The following is a 21,646-nucleotide window of genomic DNA, read 5'->3' on the forward strand; positions in this document are numbered from 1 at the left end:
TGCCCTTACCTGTAACTTTGTGCCCTGCAAAAAACAATCAGTTTGCAGGCCTTGCTTAGCGTTTCCTGTGTTTTGATGGGAGAGCTATAGAAGTGTCTGAGCTTTTAATGGTTTGTTTACATGCAAACCTTTTCTTGTGGAGCCAGATTATGGACCCTTAATCCACGACTGAGTCTGCACTGTAGGAGAGATTATGTTCTCTGCAGTCAGGCTTGGAATAAATTTTGGTGTGTAATCCTGCCAGACAGGACTCCTTCTGAGAGCAGTTTAGGTACGCAGTTCTCTCAATCACCAGAGCAGCTAATATATTTCTCAGAAACAATATCTTCCCACTCCAGTAAGGCAAATGATGCTGCCCGAAATATTTTGGCTGTTGGTACAATATACGGTATCAGCTACAGGAGTAGATATGTAAAGCCTATCTTTTCTAGCCTATTGCTAAAGACATCCAACAGTGGCTTGGACTTCTTTATAACATCGACACTCTTCCACAGTCTCTGTGTATTAAAAAAAAAAAAGTCTTAGTCTCTGATTAGCCTTTAAATCACTTGTTCCCAAGAATGGTTTTATTATTATCTTTTTTAATTGTTGTTGTTCTGTGACTAAAAAGGGACATGTTACAGATCCTGATTGTCCGTGGTATGTCGCTGGACAGCTATGACTACTGTGTGCCCCAGGGGGAGGTTCTTGTGACAAAGAATGAATGATCTTCTCTAAGTTGAGAGTCCCAGGCTGGAAACATTTACATGAATTGCAACTTTCAGATTCAGTCTTCGGTACCCAGGTGACAAGTGAGTTGACTGTTTCTGAGACAGTTTCAAGGAACAAGGTAGTCTCTACATTAAAAATGCTGCAGCTTGAACTTTTGGGTTGTAGATGCGTCCCCTTTAAGATCAACCCCTCGTTGAGAGGGGAAATCCTTAATCTGCCCCACACTAGAATATTTATCAGTTTGAAGCTGTGTTATTGGTTCCACAAATAGGAAGCAAAACGTGACTGAGTATTCAGAATCCAGGAGCTACCTCCTGGTGACTTCTTAAGGTCCGAGGAAGTGAACAGCTTTCCAAAAGCCACAATCAGCAGAAGGATAGCTGCACCTTACAAGATGTTTTTCTTCTATATTCTGGGGAAAACTGCTGTAAGTATGCCAAACTGAACTATCACAGGCACTCTCTCTCTCAGAATTTATTCATATACGTACATTAATAGAAGTACATGACCTGCAGTGCACCTTACCTGTGCTGTCTTCATATACTACTGTTACTATTTTCCAGTTGTAGTATAGTACAAGATCCAAAACTGCTCTGCTGATGGCTGCATAGTCTGGATAGAGGTTGATATAAAACGCGTCTTTGTTATCCACTGTAGGGTGCTTCCATCGGGTCTGAATATGTGGGACTTCAAGTGCATTGCAAATGGACTGCACTGCGCTGACGGAGGAGCTGTGGGAAGGTCCGAACAGAGCAGCTACACCAAGAGCGAGCTGGTCGCATGCTGAGGTGGAGAGGAAGGGAGAGGAAGAAGCCGTTAGTTGGCAAAAGCAAGTAACTTGTGTGATGTTTACTGAGATCATTTATTCTCCATCCATCCCCATCATTTCCAAGTGAGAATGGGTAACCATGTTGCTCCCAAACCCATTGACAGCTTTGCAAACAGTTCCTGAAAATGGCTTTACTGATTAGCATTATATTCTAGAACCTGCTTGCTACAAATAAAAACCAAAACAACTTCTCTGCTCATTACCTTCAGATCACATTGATTCCTAAATTGTCTTTCTCAGAATGACATTATCCTGGAGAAACCAGGAGCTTTCTGACTGCGGGCTTGCCAAAGGGACGTCACATGAATTAAGTTTCATGGCAGCGTGTCAGGAAATATGTTCATGGAGTCACAACAGACACTATACAGATTCCCTCCGTGACTGGCAAGCTTCTACCAATGTTAGTTGCTTTAATTTCAGGCTACTGAAGGAATATAAATGGTAAAGGGCACTATGATTCATGGCGCTCCATAATCTGTGTTTACAAAACAGGCAGTAAAGCCTAAAGCCCTCAGTAACGGCACAGGGAAATAAAGAATCAACACACACTGACATTTTAATACCTTTCCAAATCAGTCAAATGCTAGTATCAACAAAGGTTTCTTTCTCCTTGTGCCTATATCTCAGCCAAAAGAATGCCTCCTGGAGGTCTCTCTTCCTTTTTCTTTCCCTCCCATGTCTTTTCAGATTAACAGACAAAAGATGAAGTAATATTAATTATTTTTGTCCATTAGTAAAATTTACTGCAAATGTTTCTAATAAGGTTTATTGACTGGGACAAAGCCCTGCACTGAGTTGCAATGCTGTACTCCTTGTAAGGTGGTTCTTTGTGGGAAATTTAGAAATTACTGTGATTGGGTGAAATGCTAAGTACACAAACATCAATGATGAGCTGAGATTTTTTAAATTAATATTTAGCTCTCTGATAGTAATAGAATATGACAGAAAATCAATTATTTCCTGTTTTAGTCTACAAATGAGTGTTTTACAGGCAGCACAAAATGCACAGGCTTTCAAGGTTTAATTCAGAAGCCTTCCTAAAGGATCACAGGTTTTAATGTGCAAATTGCACAAACAATATCAATAATTCATGATGAGAAGAAATTACTACTGTCTGCATGGTTTCTTTGCATGTAGACTTAAAAAAATATTTATAATGAACTCCTTCCTACAGATTAAATGGAGAAGGTACTTTCAGAATAGTCACAGAAGAGATTTTCACTCTACAGGGAATCTAAAATCCTGTCTCAGTCTGGATTATATGGATTATAAATCCAGCATACTTGATTTTTGACAGCTTATAGTTCCAGCATCTATTTGATACTTGGAAAAGAATGCAATAAACACAATTTAAAGCTGTTTTCCATGTCCTTTGAAAGCCTTCACCTTTTTTCCAACCTTTAGTAAGAAACTGAAGTACCATGAGGAGAATTTAGTAACTTACATGTTCGAAAGGTGACAGCTCACCACCATTTTAGCATGATTCGTGATGTGAAGCATGTTTATTTTCCAGCCTTCATTTGCCTTATAGCAGACACATCTTTCGCCTTATAGCAGACACATCTTTCGCCTCATAGCAAGCACATCTTGTACCATTTACAGTGACAGATGTTATAGTGAACTGCAAAGCACATCTGCAAAGTCTTAGCAACTTATGGGTCTTTCTCCAGCCTTCTTCATGTGAGATTGTGTGCACACCACGTAACTCCATGAACTAGATTGCTGTATATAAAATTTTATCAAACTTCAAGGTTGCCTCCTAGAGGTGAAGGAATACATGGTGCTTAAGGAGAGTTGTGACTTTTTTCCCCTTTCTGTTGTGGTCTGCAAGTAAACTAGATGCAAGTAAATTGCACCATAATTTTCCCTCTGAGAAAAATAAAAGAATAGGCAAAAAAATTCCAAACTTGTCCACTCCAGTTCTTATAGTTGTTTATAACAGAGAAATGTACTTCTGCCTCTAAGCCACTGAAGTGTTAATATTTCAGGACAGGGAGACTCCTGGCCTCTGTTCTTTAAAGTACAATAGAAATACTTTGTTATGAATACTGGATGTGTGTGCTAATTATGGGTTGTGACATCCCACTGTGCTCCCTGTTAGTTTGTGATCATTTTCTGCAGAATTCCAGGTGGCAAATCTATTTTTTGGAAAGAAAAATGGGTTAGACTTGCCACCTTCCATCTGGGGCTCTTAGCATGCAGACAGGATGTAGGTGTTTTATCAGAAACTAGATGACAAGTCCAAGTCCAGCTTGATTCTTAGTTCAGATAACTTCAAAAGATGAATTTTATGTTACCATTCATATACACATGTTACAGTTGGAGCAAAAAAGGAGACCAGGCTGGGGAAAGGTAGTATAGAACATGTATGTTACTGACAGAGTAATTGAGATAATTACCTCTTCTCGAGGCTTCAAAACTATCAAAAAGGTTAATTCTCTGGATGTCATAGGTTAATGTGGTATTAGGCATCAGTGTTCTGTTTCTATTAATGTTGGTGACTGCAAACTTGAAAGCCAATTCTTCAATATTAACAGGTTCATTTTCCACAGTTTCGAATATCCCTCCTGTTGAAACAGAGATAAATGAGAAGTATTATTCACCTCTTCATCAGTGTACATAAAAAGAGAAAAATAAATTATGAGCAATACTAATCTGAGTGTTCGTAAAGGAAAACAGTTAAAATCGCTGTTAAAAGCAGTACAGCAAAAGCATATTGGATCATTAGTTTTTATCTACAATGTCACTGTAGGTTAACTCAATATTATGAATGCTGCTTAGATAAACATCTGTGAAAAATGATGCATGTTTATTATTCAGGCTTTTCAAAGTAAAATTTTTAAATGCTTATGAAAACTTCTATCGAGTTCCTGACTAATGGAAATAGTGATATTCATAGGTCTTGTTCCTCCTGCTCCAATCTAATCTACGTTTGGAGGTGAAACTTGGATGTGTTGGAGATGCGTTCTGAAGTGTTTCTGCAAACCTTGGGAGTACAAGATCCACATTCAGAAGCTCCTAAGGGAACTTGAGTAAAAATGGACTGAAAGTTTCCACTCAAGGTCTGTGTCTTAGTAGGGCTTTGTTTTTTTATAAACCTTAGACAACGGTGTTGGTCATTTCTCAGTTTGCTCAGGGACAGGTGAATATTTTTACTTTTTCAAAGCTCGTTGCTGAATGAACTGAACTTGTTGATACAGAACATAGCCGAGCCACAGGCTGCTCCCACAGAAGATTTCACCTCTGTGGCAAAGTGTTGAGTGATGTCTCCAGTGGTGTAGTGTCTACCAGTACCATCATGGCACTGGTTTAAAAGTCTCCTTGCAAGCACAGAGCTGGATCTAGCACAATCGCTCTCAGCTTCCTATCATTCCTCTAGACTCTTCTTCCAACATCTGGTTTTAACTATTTGAACCAAGATCCCAACCCATTCCATGCAATTCCAGCTGGGCAACTGCTCTTTGAGAGCTGTTCAATTTGTCAGAACTTATTTTCTACCTTTCAGACTGAAATTTTATATATTTCTTGCTTCTTTTTAAAACAAATGAGGTGAGTCTGAGCTCTTCTTTAACCTGGAAGCAAGTTTTCCAAAACAGGAGCTGTAAATAACCAATCTGAATTTTGGAAGCATAATCAACTTCTTTGGAATATATTCTGAGATGGGGAAGGTGGCTGTGTTTCAAGTCAACAGGCTGTCCCACTTATACTGGGATGTCTACTCCCTCTAGCCTCTAGAGACTTTATTATGCCAACAACACATTCAGACTGTCTAGGAGCACTGGGATTTGATGAATGCATAACAAACACAGCTAATTTGAAAAAAAATAGCTCCTTTAAACAGCAATCTCCAGCTTCAGTACTTGATTTTGCAAGTATAATTTACTCATTTAGTGCAAGTCACTAGAGAATACTTTGGATTTCTCAGTTACATATTTTCGCATTTCCCCATGTGAAATTTGAGCCCTAGATATCGCTTTATATTTTCTGAGCATCAGAATGTATTCAGCTAATGCGCTGCAATCTCTTGCAATTTTGATGTCACCAATGTAGGAATAGTGCAGTCATTAGCTGACAATCAGGAAATGGCAACACAGTGGAATTAAAACCTGTTTCGAATTTTAACTCAGCAATGAAAACACTGGAGGCTATCAAACCCAAGTTGGCAATGTAATCTCTAGCTACTCTTGAATACACAACATTATATTATCTCTCGAACCCATATATAACAATACCTTAACATGACTTAAGCAATTTGTCAACTTAAGCAATTTTCTTATTCATTCACTATATGTATTTATCATTTACTGTATTAGAACCTTAAAGACTTTCTGATTTTTTTTTCTCTCCCTCATAAAACATACAAGTGATTACAGGAGACCGTGACACACAGAAATAGCTGGAAAAAGTTTAAGTGCTGGTTTTGGAACCAAATGTAAAACTTTATGTGGAATGCTAAGAGTCAGCAGGATGTTCCAGATTTGCAAACTATAGGATCACCAGAAGGAAAAAAATCTAAAGCGTGTTCTTTCAGATCCTATAATTCCTCATCCCAATGATGATACCAACAAGGTTACTACTTTTCTGGTTAAACAAAATTCGCTTTCCCTCCTTTCACCTGAGGAAGACATATTTTCAGTTAGCTATAATGCCAGCTTGGTCTTGGGCCAGCAAGAGACAACTGTTGTGTTTTCCTTGGACCCCTACTAGAATTAGCAGAACATTGTTTCATAAGGCAAGGTGGATGTCACTGAGTATAACGGATAGCCTGAGATAACTATTTAATAAGAGAGGCTGACCACCATCTCTCCCCACTTCCAATAGGATGAGTCTCTTACCATTTGATCTTGGCAAAAAGTCTCCATCTTGGAAATGATTATTGTGCTGTGCCTGTATTACTTTCTACTTTGGGGATTTTTGGCTTTAATTAAAACAACTTCATTCAACCACCCTTGAGGTAACCTTCATACCTACACATACACGAGCGCTTTCTCAATCTAGGACTAGAACTTTTTCCAGACCTCTAACCAGTTGCCTATTAAATGGAGATTAATTTTAATTGATGTATATCCATGAACTATTTATACCTCATTAGCAGAATTTTGCAGAATTTTTGCTTGCTCCCCTTTAAAAAAGAGTAGACGCTCACTGAGCAGAGGGAAGGAGTGGGGAGAAAGGAGGAGTGATGGAAAGAGTGAAAGCTTTGCATGGATGTGTTTCCTAAGCAAACTAATCAAAACTTAATATGCACTATCACATACACTTCAAATGTATTCAGATAGGTCTCTCTGACAGTCAGCTGTATAATCAATATGTTAGTACCCCTTCAACGTATTTTCCAGGTTCCTTTTGTACACGTTAACATAGCAGTAAAGGACTTACAGAGAACTTTGGTTACATGCTTTAATTTGCTGGTGAGATACTCTGGATAGGTCTGAGTAAGAATGGGACAGATAGTCAAGAGGTTCATAATTTTACACAGGAAATTGTGTTCAGCTGAACTGGAGATGCTGAATAGGGTGCCATTTAGAGTCTCTGAAAGCTAGTGCTCCCCCTCCCCGCTAGCATGGGGAAGTTCTGAGACCACAAAAATCATTCTTCCAAGTCAGTAAATGTTTACTTGACCAAATGTTCTCCTGATTAAACCCTAAAGTAAGCACAAAGAGTGGTGCCCTTCTGCCCATGGACAAAGTCCATGAGATAGTTTATGGAGGAAATCATTGCTTACTGTGAGTGAAGTTTGGGATAGTTGCATTGTGAAAAGCTTGAACTGCTACCTCTTTGAGCTTGGTTTTTCTGATGGGACCTATGTGTGTAAAAAAGAGTTGAACCAGTCTATAAATTTGCATCACAAACGAGCCAGCAGATAAAATCTGGCTGTTCCATGCTGTAGTGTTTTCATCCATGTAACCTTAATGAAATCTAGCAATTTAGTAAATAGTTTCTCTTCTCCTGTGTTCTGCTGATGACTGACTGTCGAGCTTAGAATTTATTGTAAGGTCCAGGTTAAAAGAGAAATAGCAGAGTAGGTGACAAGTTTGATGAAGAACCCGTTTGTCAGATGATTCATTTAAATGAAGTAATTACTGTACAACATTTTAAAAACAAATTAACCACAGGATTCTACAAGGGAAGGAAAAGAAATCGATGTTAACTCCAGATATAAATGATGCTCCAGAAATGAGGCTATTATGGCTAAGCATGAAAACAAGCACCGGCTTTCAAGGTAGGCTGCTGGTAGCACATACGTGGGACAAAACCTAAATTTTTGAGTTCTCCCTTTTACCTCTCTGCCCTCCTCCCCAGTTACTCAGCCAGGTAGTGAAGCCACTGCAGTAGCTTCGGCTGACCAAAGGCTGCTTAGTCCTGGTCAGCAGCAGACCTGACCTTTCTTCTGCACGGGCGCTATGCCTGCCCCCATGATGAGTGGGATTGTCCACCTGAGTCAGCAGGGAGCTGCCTACCTGAAACCAGGAGACTGCCAGAGCTATAGGGGTTGCTCTGCTTCACATGGATGCCAACACCTCCCAGAGGCTGTCTCACCAGGTACAGCTGAGGAGCAGTGTCAGACGTGGGTTACCTGATCCTATGGCACGCAGGGAGTAACTCTCCGCCAGCCGCATGTGAGGACATCAGTAGGAGAACCCAGCATTCACGTTCACTTAACCGATAATCCTGCGTCAGCGCACGTGTGTGAGGAAACCTTTCACTTTCAGCATTTACTTTATAAAGTGATATCTGTGAGGATGACGGAAAAAAGCTATATCTGCCCCTACTTTGAATTTAGCTGTAGAAAGTAAGAGGAAAATGACTACTTGGCTAATGTTGCTCTGACAGAAATGAGGGCTGAACCACATGAGTGACTGCTCTTCAGAGAGGAGTGAGGGATGTGAGTCAAACTGACAAATATGACAAAGCATCAGCCCCATTCATCTTCTGAAGATAAAAATATTCTACAGCAAGTAAAATGTCAAAAATACAAAAGCACACATCAGTAGGCACACCTGAAAAAGCAGCTCCAGTCCTTCTGAGTGAGCAAATGTTTCCATTTAAAGGGGTCATCACACACTGAGAGAGTTTTAGAAAAGGTCATGGCCGAATCAATTTCCATACCTCTCAATGGGTCTCAACACTTCGCTTCAAGACAAGGCAGAGTGCAAAAGCTTGTTACTGGCAAAATTCTCTATCCCCGTTTTAAAACCAGTCATAAACAGCAACAGCTAAAAATTGTTGACCTTTCTGATGGCAGTTATCGACCTGTCTCCCTGGGCTTGTTTGGTCAGGTATTCTCAATGCAAAATATCTCACTAACATATTTCAGTCCCAATACAGCTGATGTAGTATATTTTTTTAGCTGCATATATGTAGAATTGCCTGAGTAGCCTTGAAGGATCATTTCTGTGATTTCAGTCAGTGATATCACTTTGATGCTTTCAAAGGAAAATGCTAACTTTTCAAAATACTTTTAAAAACTATATCCGGCTTGCAGAGAGATTTTCCTTACCTGCTCCATAGCAAACATAAGAACAGCGTCTTACTGCATTGGGTTTTTTTTGTTATTTGTTACTCTCTGTTAAAATACTACAGAAAACCAGATGAAATGGAGGCAGGCTTACAGAGGAAGACAGTACTGATAGCCTGCAAAACAGCAGTGTGAAAATGCCTTGCTTTTCTAGGGTGGTCTATATTTCCTTCTGACACCTAAAGGAGACTGAAAGAGAAAAAATGTTTTCTGCTCTTAAGCAGGCCTGAGACCACAGACATGTCAAAAAAGCAGTTGTTTTGCCACTGTAGATCTTGCTCTGGGACATTCTCGTGTTCATTATCTTGGTGGATAAAGATAACATTTCCCAATTAAATTTGTTAAAAGTCTCTCCAGCTCACTGGTGGCTGTGTGAGGCAGCTCTATGGCAGGTCTGTGTCCATGCTTACACACTGGACCAGCAGTCAGTTTTCCTCTCATGCCAGGATTCCACGTGTATCAGCTATTGAACTGTTCTCCAGACATTTTTTTATAATATTCTTTATTACTAGCATAATTGTCTCTACTTTTTGACCAGTGGAAAATGCGGGCAGTGTAGGGAAGTAATTTGCTTGTACTGTTAAAATAGAGAAAAGTGTTACTGAATACTAGCTACAGTATTCAAGGACCATAAGTCGAGCCAACAGACACAATGAGATTTAAGATATATTGCTGGGATTTTTATTTGCTGCCAGATTTTCATCTCCCACCATACCACCTCTTTCCTACAGCCAGCAGTACAGCAACTTAAAGACAATAGAGCAGCTATTCATATATGCATATGACTCCAGGAGTAGCCATATTAATACTAACACCAAGTATTTTGATATTCTGACAGAAATTAAAGTGAGAAACAGGAGGTGTTAAAAAAACTGAAAGCCATATGTTGTTTACACTCTTATTCAGGTTCTACACTTCAAAAGAATGCTGTTTGAAAACAAACATGCTGACCATGCAGTAAAAAATGTTTGAAATATTAAAACATACAGAGTAAGAAGGATGGTAGAGGAAAAATATAGTTAAGAATAACAACTAAGATTTTCCTCATAAAGAGATAGGTATTTTTCCCTTTACTAGAGAAAAAGGGGATTTTCTATGGTTTACAACTCTTTCCATTTAAGGATAAGACCCTATTTCTACATGGTTGATGTCCAGGTTTCCTTTTCTTGCTCAAAGGATATCCTAGTTCCATAGCCCGAGCATAAGATATGCACCTTCTCATCCACCTGGGGATGAAGCACGGTGCCTGCTGGATGTCATTGCTCCATCCTGAAGCTTTGAGCCACCAATGGCTTTCAAAGGCAATCCAGTGCCACGACATGCAGGTGATTTGCTAGCAGGAGTTCCAGAAACATCTGAACATCTATCTCCTGGAGGGATTTATCCTCTGAGAAGCCCCCTCGCCTTTCCACAGCACCATCTGAACACCAAGAGGTCCGTGAGACCTCATTAAAACCCACCTGTCAGTCACTGAAGAGAAATGAGAGTTAAAATCCTAATGACTGTGCAGCTATGTGCCGCTGGTTTCCCGAAAGAGAAGATGTTGCTGATGCCAAGCCAATGTAGGAGATTCATAAAGCCAAATTAGTAAGCAGTTTCCCTTGCTCTCTGTCGATATAGATATGGACTCACACCGCTCTGCTGCTGGGATGGCTATGGACTCACATGCCCTTCTGAAGCTCAGCGGGGCGGGCAGAGTGGTAGGGGTAGACATGCTGGCTCGAAAAGGAACAGGCCAGAGCGAAACAGTGCCTATGAAGATTTTTACTCCGGATAGTGTCCACTTACAAAGTTAAAGAGCGTGCCACTTGGAGTGAAAGCACTTGCTACTGGAAACCCCCTCCAACCATTTTTTCCATCCTTGCCTCTTACCAGAGGACATATTCTCCTGTGGCATGAGGTGTCCGACTGAGAGCCAGTGCAAGTGCGCTCATTACAGAGCTAAGTCTGGGCATTCATCTTACTGGAAAAGAATAATCAAATGAGTTATTACCTAGAGGCTTACCTTTAGCAGACAGTTTAACAGTATCTTTAGCTCACTGTAAAGTAAGTAAAGTTAGCTCACTGACTGTGTAAGATTAGTCCAGAAATTGGTTATTACCTCTAATTTATACATGACCTATAAACTACTCTGTTATGTGTGTGTGTGTGTGTATTAAAAAAAAAAAAAGTTTCTCGGGAAGAATCATTAACGATCACAACCCTATAACAAACAGTAATTGCATTTTACATTTACAAATCCAGACTGAAGTGGGTTTACTCCCCTAGGTTTTCATGGAATTAGATGCATGGGGTTTGCATTTGGCTCACAGAATGCAAACTGAACACATTAGCATTCTTTGCACGGGTGAATTTAGCCTTGCAACAGGGACCTCTGAGTTAGGCAGCTATTATCATCCTCATTTTACAGACAGTGAAACTGAGCGCTTGAGTGACTTTCCTACCATCACTCCCTCTTCAATCTGTTCAAAAGCTGTTTTGGAAACCTTCCATACATTGTGCTCTGTTTCAGCCTATTCCCGCCCTTTTTCAAGCCCCTGTCCTTACCCCGGCATTCACCATCTTTGCATTCACCCAGCCTGGTTCCTGTCCAGCTGCCTTTGGTTTTATTCCTCATGGCTATACCCTGCCAAATGTCACTGCCATTTCATTGCCTATGCCAGATCCTGGGTCTGGATCATTTTCCCTCTGTAACCCATCATCCGGCTGTGGGCTCCTCCTTTTAGGATGCACTTCAAACAAAATTCGAAGCCCATACCCTTGCCCTTTCTACACTCCACCCTCTTTGCTTTCAGCCATTCGAATCTAAAATAAAAGAAGAGATGGTGGGCATAGAAAGGTAAATATCTCACCCTGGTGCTCAGCTGGATTTCCTGCCTCCCTTATCCCCATCTCTGCATTTATTTGCTCTGCTATCTCTGTAAATTGCAAGCTTCTCCAGACTACAAGAAATTTGCAACCAAACAGAATAATTTGGAGCAGGGCTGGCTTTGGGGAGTTTGGGTGATGCTTATATTTTCCTTTCCATGACTGCGTGGTAGGACTGGGAAGCTGAAACCTGGGACAGGTTCATGACTTGAAACCTGACAAAGAAAGATGGAACGGGGTGCAACCCAAGTGTCAAATTCAGCAAATGTGAGGATTGTTTTTTTAAGAAGATTAGGTTTGTTTATAGAAAGGTCACTGACTATTTCACAAATTGAGTATCTCCTTGGTTCAAAACTGCACATCTGAAATCCACCTCTGGGCACGTATTTAGGACGTGATTATATTCCAGTCACTTTTGTGAAGATTTTGCTCTCTGCTTTAACAAGAGGTGAAGTACAGTTTGTCAGGCTTTGCAGTCTGATGCAAAATGTGCTTGATTTAGACTGAACTCTCACAGGGACTCAGCCTTTCTGTTATTTTCATGCAACATGGTTAGTGCTTAATTACACAGCGATGAAATGGGTAGAAATCACATTTCAGTTTCAGCCCTCGTGCAGGCAGGTGCGAGGTCTGCGACTGCCGAAGAACTGCAACCCCTTATACCAGGTATGAATACATAACTCACAGCAAACAAGACCTAGTTAAAGATTGAGATGAAGAGCACAAAAGAGGGAGAAGATCTTAAATAGAAAATGTTAAACCATTTCTCGATCTGAAACATTCTCTATGAGAGCCAAGGCCAGGTTTTTATAATTATCTGCACTCTAGCAAGGGACTGCATTCAGCGATGCTTTTATCCTTTGGAAAGCAGAGGGGGAAAAATATGTATGTGTGTATGTACGTATATAAAAAGTTGAGCTTATTAAGATACAAAGATCTGCCTTTTCCAATGGGATTTTTTTCAGTTCAGCTTGTGAATTTGGAGATATTTCCCAAAGGCTCAATCGGCATGATTCATGTTATAGAATTTCTAAGTAATGAACTTTTTCTTTTTTTAATGAGGAAAAAAATGGTTGACCTGATTTAGGTATCTCTTGCAATACAGTGGCAGTACTAGCCGGAAACTAAAGGATCATTTTAGAGGTGCAAACTCTCTGTTTGATAGAAATTTAAAAAACTGTTGTCTTGCTGCCTTTATTTTATTATTTTCACTCGATGCAGAGGCCAGTCAGAAGGTACTGAAAATGCAGGATAATACGTGTTATTTATATTGTTTGCTGTTCTTCCCCCCACATAACCACACCTACTTGGGCAAACTAGCTATCCACGCATTGCAGCATTAATTTCAAACAAGACAAAAACAGGAGAAGGAGAAAATTGGTTCTAATTACCCCGTTACACATGCGACATTGGGTCCCATCAGATGCTATTTCTGGCCATGCAGCAAGGAGGAGGGAATAAGAATTGTTTCCCTTCTCTTCTTGGAGCTAGAATTAGGCAGACGAGCCTCACAGAGACCAGAGTTAGATTTTGTGTGAGATGTTTTCTCCGGGAGCAGGGCACTGGCTAAAGCAGCATACACGGAATTTCAGCACCCCGCTTTCCCTCTGCCCGTGCATATGATCTGGCCTGCTTTGCAAAGCATGGCTTGTATGCTGTTCTTTGCAAAAGTACGTGGCAGATCAAGCCTCCACCTTCAACAGAACCACGTTTTAACCAGGATGTGCGGTACGAAAGGAGCTGCTCTCTTCAGAGCTCCCCAGTAAGCCAGTGAAACAGGGCAGCGCTGTCGTGAGATGTACTCCCTGCAGCACAGCGAGGAAGCCCTTGCCCGACGCAGCTCTGTGCTAAGTGCTTCAGGCGAACGTTTGGGCTCAGTGTGAGTACTGCCAAAATGCTCGTAAGGATAGTCAGGAGTATAAAGTAATAAAGCCATTCTTTTAGTTAATGAGAGGATCTTGGTGAATGTGTTGTTAACCATGCACTGGCTGCAGCTACGTGGCTGGATCCACGCGTAGCCCCCTGCCTTTTGCTGTAACCCTCCGGCCTCGTAACTTGTGTGGCAAAAACGCTCCAGGACTCTTCAGAAACAGTGATTTCATTCTCTTTTCCTTAAGGCTCCCAGCAACAAAGTAACAGGCTCTTAAACTTCCCTCCCCATCATTTTGTTCAGACAAAATAAGACTTTACTGAAGGAGGAAAATGTTTCTCCTGATTTCAATAGATTTTGATCAAATTCTCTCACAGCTGAGCATTTCTCCCACCATGCTGTAACAACTTAAATAGTCCCACTGGAAGAGAAACTTACTTTCTGGTGTCTTTTTAAATCTTTCAGAGCACTATTTCACAAATATGGTTTTTTCTACATATCTGCCTGAGTCAGAGGATTTCCCTCTGAGATATCCAGACTTCTTGACATATTAATTGCTGACCATGTGCTGGACTACAAGGTGCTTCTGAAAATGGAAAGGGATGGAAAGGCAACACAAAAGTAGAGAGGAAGGAACAATCACAGAAAAAAAAATATGTTTCTATTAAGGAATAAAGGAAGGGAAAAAGAATTTCATGGAAATAAAAAGTGGATGAGGAGAATGGAAAGAAAGCTGGTTGAATGAAGACAGAAAGACTGATGGCACTGAGCTGCGGAACTTGCTGGAAGTTTTATTTACTGATTTTATCTGGTTCCATCTCAAAAGCATTAGATTGCTTAAAACATATAGTAAGATTTGTTGCAGATACAAAATAATTGCACCTTACATTTGAGGAAACCTTGAACCAAACAGAGAAATAGAGACCCTATCTAAAAGAATAGCAAGGAAAACCGAATGCAGAGGGGTTTCACCACCTGCTTTTCTGTGGGCACCTGGTTAAAACAGGAGGTATATCTGTGCAAAAAGTGCTTTACACCTTCCTTTGCAGTGGTTACAAGATATTACACTTTCCAGAAAGTAGCAATCAATACAGTATGTGCAGCCATTTTACTTCTTTTCCTGCAGTATGACAGCAGATGACCCGTAGAAAGATGTATGGATTCATTCGACTGAAATCCTGAAAAGGTTACTCTAGCCGGAGAGCAGTCCTGAGGTGTGAGAATGTAGCCTCGCTATAAAGCAATTGTGAGTTTGCATATGCAATGAAACTACTTCAGGATTAGCCATTTTTCTCAAGCTGTCAGAGAGAAATAGAGAGACATTTCAAAATCCTAGACGATACTTTGAAATGTGCTTTATTCAGTAAACAGCATTTTTAGGCATAAACATCAGGGTTATATCTTTAAAAATTATATACTTTTTTTCCATGAGTGCCCATTAAGCACTATTATCTGTAAGATGCTTAGGAACATAAGGTCTTTATTAAAGCTGAAGAAATCTGAGCTTATCCTGAAAAAGCGTGGATAAACTCAGATCACAGACTATCCAAAAGTACATCCTCTCCAGAAAGGAGGCAGTGGTGGAGGGAGGTTAAAGTTGGTAGGGGGGACATTTTACACTCTATCTTTAGTCAATCGCTCTTGTCTTTCTGAAATCCAGCTGTTACAATTCTCCTAAAGGCAGTGCTACGTATCGATCCAGAAATGATTGACATGGAGGATGCCAAGAAGTCCACAGCTAGCAAGCTACAACAGAGATCTTCATTTGTAAACTACTATGGACACTTTGCATTTTTGAGTATACAAAAAATAGTATCCTAATCAAGAGTTTAAACATTAAGGATACAAAGATTACATTAGCTTTTGCTGTCACACACTATGCATGAAGTAACAGTGAATTTTTACTTTGCTTTCCTTCTAATATGCAACAGCTGTTTCTGGTAGACTCTTCTGAAAGTCTGAAGTTGGTTCTCTCACTCTGGAGGAAAGGCTTAAAGTAATTCAGCTAAAATGGAGGAGGAATTCACCTGTTACAGTCACCACCCTTCCCTTCTCCCATGGTGGCTGGAGCTCCCCTAGGGCTCTTCAGTGACCCTGCCAAAGTCTCGGCTCACGGCTGGAGCCTCGGGCCCCACTGCTACAAGCAGTAAATGCAGTCAGTGGGGTCGGACAAGCCAGAAAACAAGAAACCTGCTTCAGTTCTGGTGTCTATCCTTCTCATCAGAGGGGAAAATGAGACATATCATCCCATTTTTTTGTTTGTTATGGCAATATCACAGGATCACAGAATCCCAGAATCGTATAGGTTGGAAAAGACCTTTAAGATCATCAAGTCCAACCGTTAACCTAGCACTACCAAGACCACCACTACACCATGTCCCTAAGCACCACATCTACACATCTTTTAAATACCTCCAGGGATGGTGACTCAACCACTTCCCTGGGCAGCCTGTTCCAATGCTTGACAACCCTTTCAGTGAAGTAAAATTTCCTAATACCCAGTCTAAACCTCCCCTGGTGCAACTTGAGGCCATTTCCTCTTGTCCTATCACTTGTTACCTGGAAGAAGAGACCGACCCCCACCTCGCTACAGCCTCCTTTCAGGGAGTTGTAGAGAGCGATAAGGTCTCCCCTCAGCCTCCTTTTCTCCAGGCTGAACAACCCCAGTTCCCTCAGCCGCTCCTCACAAGACTTCTGCTCTAGACCCTTCACCAGCTTCCTTGCCCTTCTCTGCACACGCTCCAGCACCTCCATGTCTTTCTTGGAGTGAGGGGCCCAAAACTGAACACAGTATTTGAGGTGCGGCCTCACCAGTGCCGAGTACAGGGGCACGATCACATCCCTAGTCCTGCTGGCCACACTATTTCTGATACAAGCCAGGAAGCTGTTGGCTTTCTTGGCCACCTGGGCACACTGCTGGCTCATATTCAGGCGGCTGTCAACCAACACCCCCAGGTCCTTTTCTGCCAGGCAGCTTTCCAGCCACTCTTCCCCAGGACTGTAGCGTTGCATGGGGTTGCTGTGGCCCAAGTGCAGGACCTTGCACTTGGCCTTGTTGAACCCCATACAATTGGCCTTGGCCCATCGATCCAGCCTGTCCAGGTCCCTCTGCAGAGCCTTCCTACCCTCAAGCAGATCAACACTCCCACACAACTTGGTGTCATCTGCAAACTTACTGAGGGTGCACTCGATCCCCTCGTCCAGATCATTGATAAAGATATTAAACAGAACTGGCCCCAACACAGAGCCCTGGGGAACACCACTTGTGACCGGCCACCAACTGGAGTAAACTCCATTCACCACCACTCTTTGGGCCCAGCCATCCAGCCAGTTCTTTGCCCAGCGAAGAGTGCACCTGTCCAAGCCATGAGCAGCCAGTTTCTCCAAATATGAGACTTGTGTAGCACAGGGCAGCCAAAAAAACAGGGGCTAGGACAGTGGCCTCAGATATGTGCCCCTTCTCTACAGCCTCACTGGGAAATGCCAGTCTCTACCCCAAAAAACTCTGTCAATGAGATGGCGACAGTACGGATCTGTTTCTGTGAAAAGCATAATAAAAATTTTCCTGACCAATTTGAATCCAGGCCCTGTGTGGCCTTCCAATGCCTCCGCATGAGGCAACATGTCCTGTACTCTTAACACCGAGCAACCGAATCAGAAATCTTCCTGATTCAGCTCCAAAAGCACACCAGAGACAACACTTGGGAACTTCTTGGCACCTTCTTCTGTTGCCTGCACCTCTCACCTTGGAGAGGCAGGCCCCCAGCAGAGCACGGAGGAAGGGGATCAGTGTAGGGAAGCTGTTATTCCCTGCTCCTCCTCCCCCAGCCCCGTCTCGCACTTGCACCTTCTCAACGTGCGGCCCCAGCCTTGCTGCCTGTTTTCTCCTCATGTCTGCTCAGCTTCATTTAGATGCAAACTGGGTTTGGCCCAACAGCCGTTGAAGTATGGCTGTTACTGAAATAGACCATTGAGCCAAGTGTGCTTCAGTCCTCATCAGCCTGAAATGATGGCATTTCTTGTAACGCCCCAGCAAAGGGGAGCATCAGCTATGTTTTATAGCTATTGGATAAAGGTGGATGCTCAGAACCCAGAAGACGTGCATTAATAAAACATAGCCAGCTTGACATATTGCTTGCTGAGCTTGTCTTGGCTTACAGGGGAACTATGTAACATGTCTATTAGGAAAAGATTATTCTGTGGAAGAAGTCTTTGAGCTCCTCTGACAAAAAAATGCTAAGGACCGGCACCCCGCATAGCCCCTCTGTGAACAGAGTACGTTCATGCTGCAGCTAACCTAGTGGAAGATTTTCCCAAGCCTCTTTTACTGCTCTTGTGCACAGGCTGAGCCTGTTGCAATGTGAGAGAAAGAGTCGCAGACTTCTAGAAAGAGTGACAAAATACAGGTAAGAGTGCCACAAGCCACTCTGATCATGTCAGGTATGTAATTAAGAAAGTATAAACCTGAAATTTAAACACAGAAACTTAAAAAAGATGTAAGTGATTGAATTGATTTTCACTAAAATAAATACACACACACACCCCCTTTAATCTTTTATTGGTATAGAGGAAGGATATAAAACCAAATGTTACCAGGTTTCCCACTGGATCAATTTCTTTGATTCTCCTGAAACTCCAAGTATACCATTGGGATGGGGCACTTCACTGACAGTCCCCCACAGTTTGTGCGATGCGAGGAAATCAGCAGATTTTGCTCAGGATTTACCTATTAAATAGGTAAATCCTATTTTCCCTACCTTCTTTAAACTGTATAGAAATATATTTTCTTCCATCCTGCTGGATTATTCTGTCCCTCTCTTACTAGCATTAACATAGTTTCATCCTTAAATCTTCAGGTATCAAAAAGGAACACATAGAAAATGAGCTGACATTTTTCTAAACAAGGTATTATTTATACTGCAGCCTCAGCATAGCAGGTGCTTTAAAGAAAAATACCAGGATACATTTTCAGTCTTGGAAAGTATAATGTCTAAGTAGGCTCATCTAGGATTATGCTTTTAAGGGTGGGGGTTGCAGACTTTGCAACCGATCCACTCTTACAAGTAATGTTTAATCAGCACCTGCACTTTGAGTTGCCATATTTCTTTTTAATAATGATGGTTGGCTCTTGAAAAGACATTTAGTTGAGGTGCCTGCAATTTAAAGCTTTCTTGGTAATTATCAATCTGGAACATTTCTATTCCTCAGTCTATTGAGGGCCATTTGTGTCTGAAAAATATCTTATTCACATCTACATTTGCAAATGTTAAAGTAACAAGTGTAAACAGAATGCATCTGCACCTAATCACAACTTTACATGAAGTGTTAAATCGTGCAACTTCAATAGAAATTTGGAATGGGAACCCAAACAACTACAGGAACGCTGTTTGCTTGCAGTGCTTGTTCCCCCCCCCATATTCTAGCAAGACTGATTTTAAAATACTTAGAATGCGCAGAAGGAAACCACGACTTCCCAGCAGTGTTAAACTGTCTGATGGAGAAGCATATGGTGTTGAAATTCCTATACATAATGGGGTCTAAATTAAAGGGGATGTAAGACCCTTAACTCCAGAAATTCTTGCTTTGGGGGAACTTTCCAGGTTGTATCATCACTTTTCTTAATGCTGAATATCCCTAAAGGTTCTTTGGAACCAAACGTTTCATTTTTACGTGAATCTGGGAACTTGAGAGGCTCCTACTCAAATCATTCACAAAACCTGTAAAAGTGGTATCTTTTAGGTAAGACACTTTCAGGCTGTGTAGGCAAATTTCAGGATACCTGGGCCGGCAATGTTATAACCAAATAAAACCCAAACATGAAATGTTTAACATTCGTACCTGGTGAGTAGATAGAAATGTCTTTCACCAGCAATCATACTAAGATTGAGACATACCAGTGCTGGGACTTACTACCCTATTCTCAGGCACGAATACAGTACAAAACTGAGTAGAAGAGCCTACAGTAGCTACATCTATTTTTCTTCTTTATTTCTTCTCCAGCGTGTTTTTGCAGATAGCACTTTTTTCTGTGTTCCAAAAGCTACATGCAACAGATGTGATTTGTCTGAATGGGGTCTGTGAAAGACTCGTAAAAGTCTTAAAAACAAACAAACCCCCCTCAAATGTGCATACATCCCCGCTTATCAGCAAGTGTTAAGTGAAAAATCAAAACGTATCCTAGTTTATAGTTGGTTGCAAATGAAATTATAGTAGTATGTCTACACAATGATCCTTGGATTTTTACTGCAAAGCCTAGGTAGTCTGTTCTCGCATTAGAAAAGATTTCAGTAGCAGTGACCTGGCCAAAACAACATGAAGATGTGCAAAGTGCACTGGCCATTATCCATTTCCTGTATAAAGATGTCATATGTATGCAAATTTTACATTCTTGAAAAGATTTGCTTGCTATGTGCAATGAGCATGTCAGCAGTTGTGCACACTTGCACAACGCATGCTTAAAATTGTGCTGCGCTGAAAATATACTTTTAGATTTTAGATCTCTCTGGCTGTTTCATCCAACATTCTGTCTCTGCAGGACTACTTTCTTCCTTTTTTTCCCCTGATCCAGCCTTCCTTGTTATAGGCAATCAGTGTGATTGAAGCCCAAGTCTTTCCACTGACTTCTCTGAGCCATGGATCAAGCCCAAACGTTGCAAGAAAAATTCTTATAGGATGTGGTATGGTATTAGATACTCCTTCTCCTCATGGCTAAACACTCAAACAGCTTCAGTGGGAACAGCTTCATCAGGAATTATTAATGCTAGTTAGAGATGTTAGTTATTATAGATATTACACTTATTTCTTATAATTATACTTAGTTGTAATTATCATAGCTATTGATAGGAAAATTAGATATGGTTGGGGTTTTTTTAAAAAAGGGCAGAAAAATTTGCTTGTAGAAAATTTTACAAATGGGTTAAACCTGTGGCATAATACTAAATGAATAAGAAAAAAATAAAAGAAAGAAAAAGACAATTCTCTGAAAAACTGGGTACAGCATCTCTGGGCTCCATGAGGTAAATATCTGAGTTACTAAATCATTCCTCAGATTTTTCAAATATAAAAATAGCTAGGTATAGCTATTCTGTGAGGTTTTTTTAGCCTCATAGCTTCATTGTCAGAAATTTCGATCAAAAGTCCATAAAATAACCTTGCCATGAAGAGGAAACTGTAATTACTAATAATTAGTGCTGTGCATAAAGTATGGCTTGAAACCCATTACATAGCCATAATTTCAATGTGTTACCATCAATCTGGAGAGAAACTTAAGTTTCAAAATAAAATTAGAACTTCAGCTCAGGAGAGACAAGATTTATTTTCCTTGCTCAATGGCTCACTTTTCCTTTCTGCCTGTAAAACTTCCTATACGTTGTGTTACTTTGAATTTTCTTGACATTTTCTACATTTGAACAGGCTTACATTTTTTGGAAGCTATGTATTAAGTCTGTTTCAAAGTGACACCAAGGCTAGCCTTCCACTGAAAGTCAAACAGAGCTTGAACTGAGCTCCTCAGGTTGACACATTTGAAAACCTCAGGGTGGATTACCATAACAAGAGGATGGAGATTGTTCCAGGTTGTTGAAGCTGTTGCATTTTGCGGCTGTTGAAACTGGAGAAACAGCACTGCCTCAGCGACTTCACCAGTTCTTGTTAAGCATGAACTGCAGCTCTAAAAGAAACATTGGACTAAGGTTTTCAGATGCCCAATGTCACTTAAGAAGGCCTTCCGAGGGAATGCGGCAGAGATCAAGGAAAGCAGGGTATAAAACAGGGGCCGACTAAAGGGGCTTCTGAAGTGGGGCATCCTTGTCCTGCAGAATATCAAACAAACTGTTCAGATTCAGGCAGG

At 41.0% G+C, this 21,646-nt stretch overlaps 1 protein-coding gene across 2 annotated transcripts in view; it reads right to left on the reverse strand.

Moving 5' to 3' along the window:
- Window positions 1-21,646, reverse strand: part of GRIK1 (glutamate ionotropic receptor kainate type subunit 1) — a 178,370-nt gene that overhangs the window by 76,565 nt on the left and 80,159 nt on the right. The window contains exons 2-3 of one of the 2 annotated variants that reach the window (XM_075491848.1): window positions 3,940-4,107; window positions 1,237-1,494 (exon numbers count right to left, since the gene is read on the reverse strand). In XM_075491848.1, the coding sequence (XP_075347963.1) occupies window positions 1,237-1,494; window positions 3,940-4,107 (426 nt within the window). Of the gene's footprint in view, window positions 1-1,236; window positions 1,495-3,939; window positions 4,108-21,646 lie in introns of those variants that run through there. The other variant, XM_075491849.1, reaches the window with a different exon arrangement.

The sequence above is a fragment of the Mycteria americana genome, chromosome 1 (genome assembly GCF_035582795.1).
Source record: "Mycteria americana isolate JAX WOST 10 ecotype Jacksonville Zoo and Gardens chromosome 1, USCA_MyAme_1.0, whole genome shotgun sequence".
NCBI lineage: Eukaryota > Metazoa > Chordata > Aves > Ciconiiformes > Ciconiidae > Mycteria > Mycteria americana.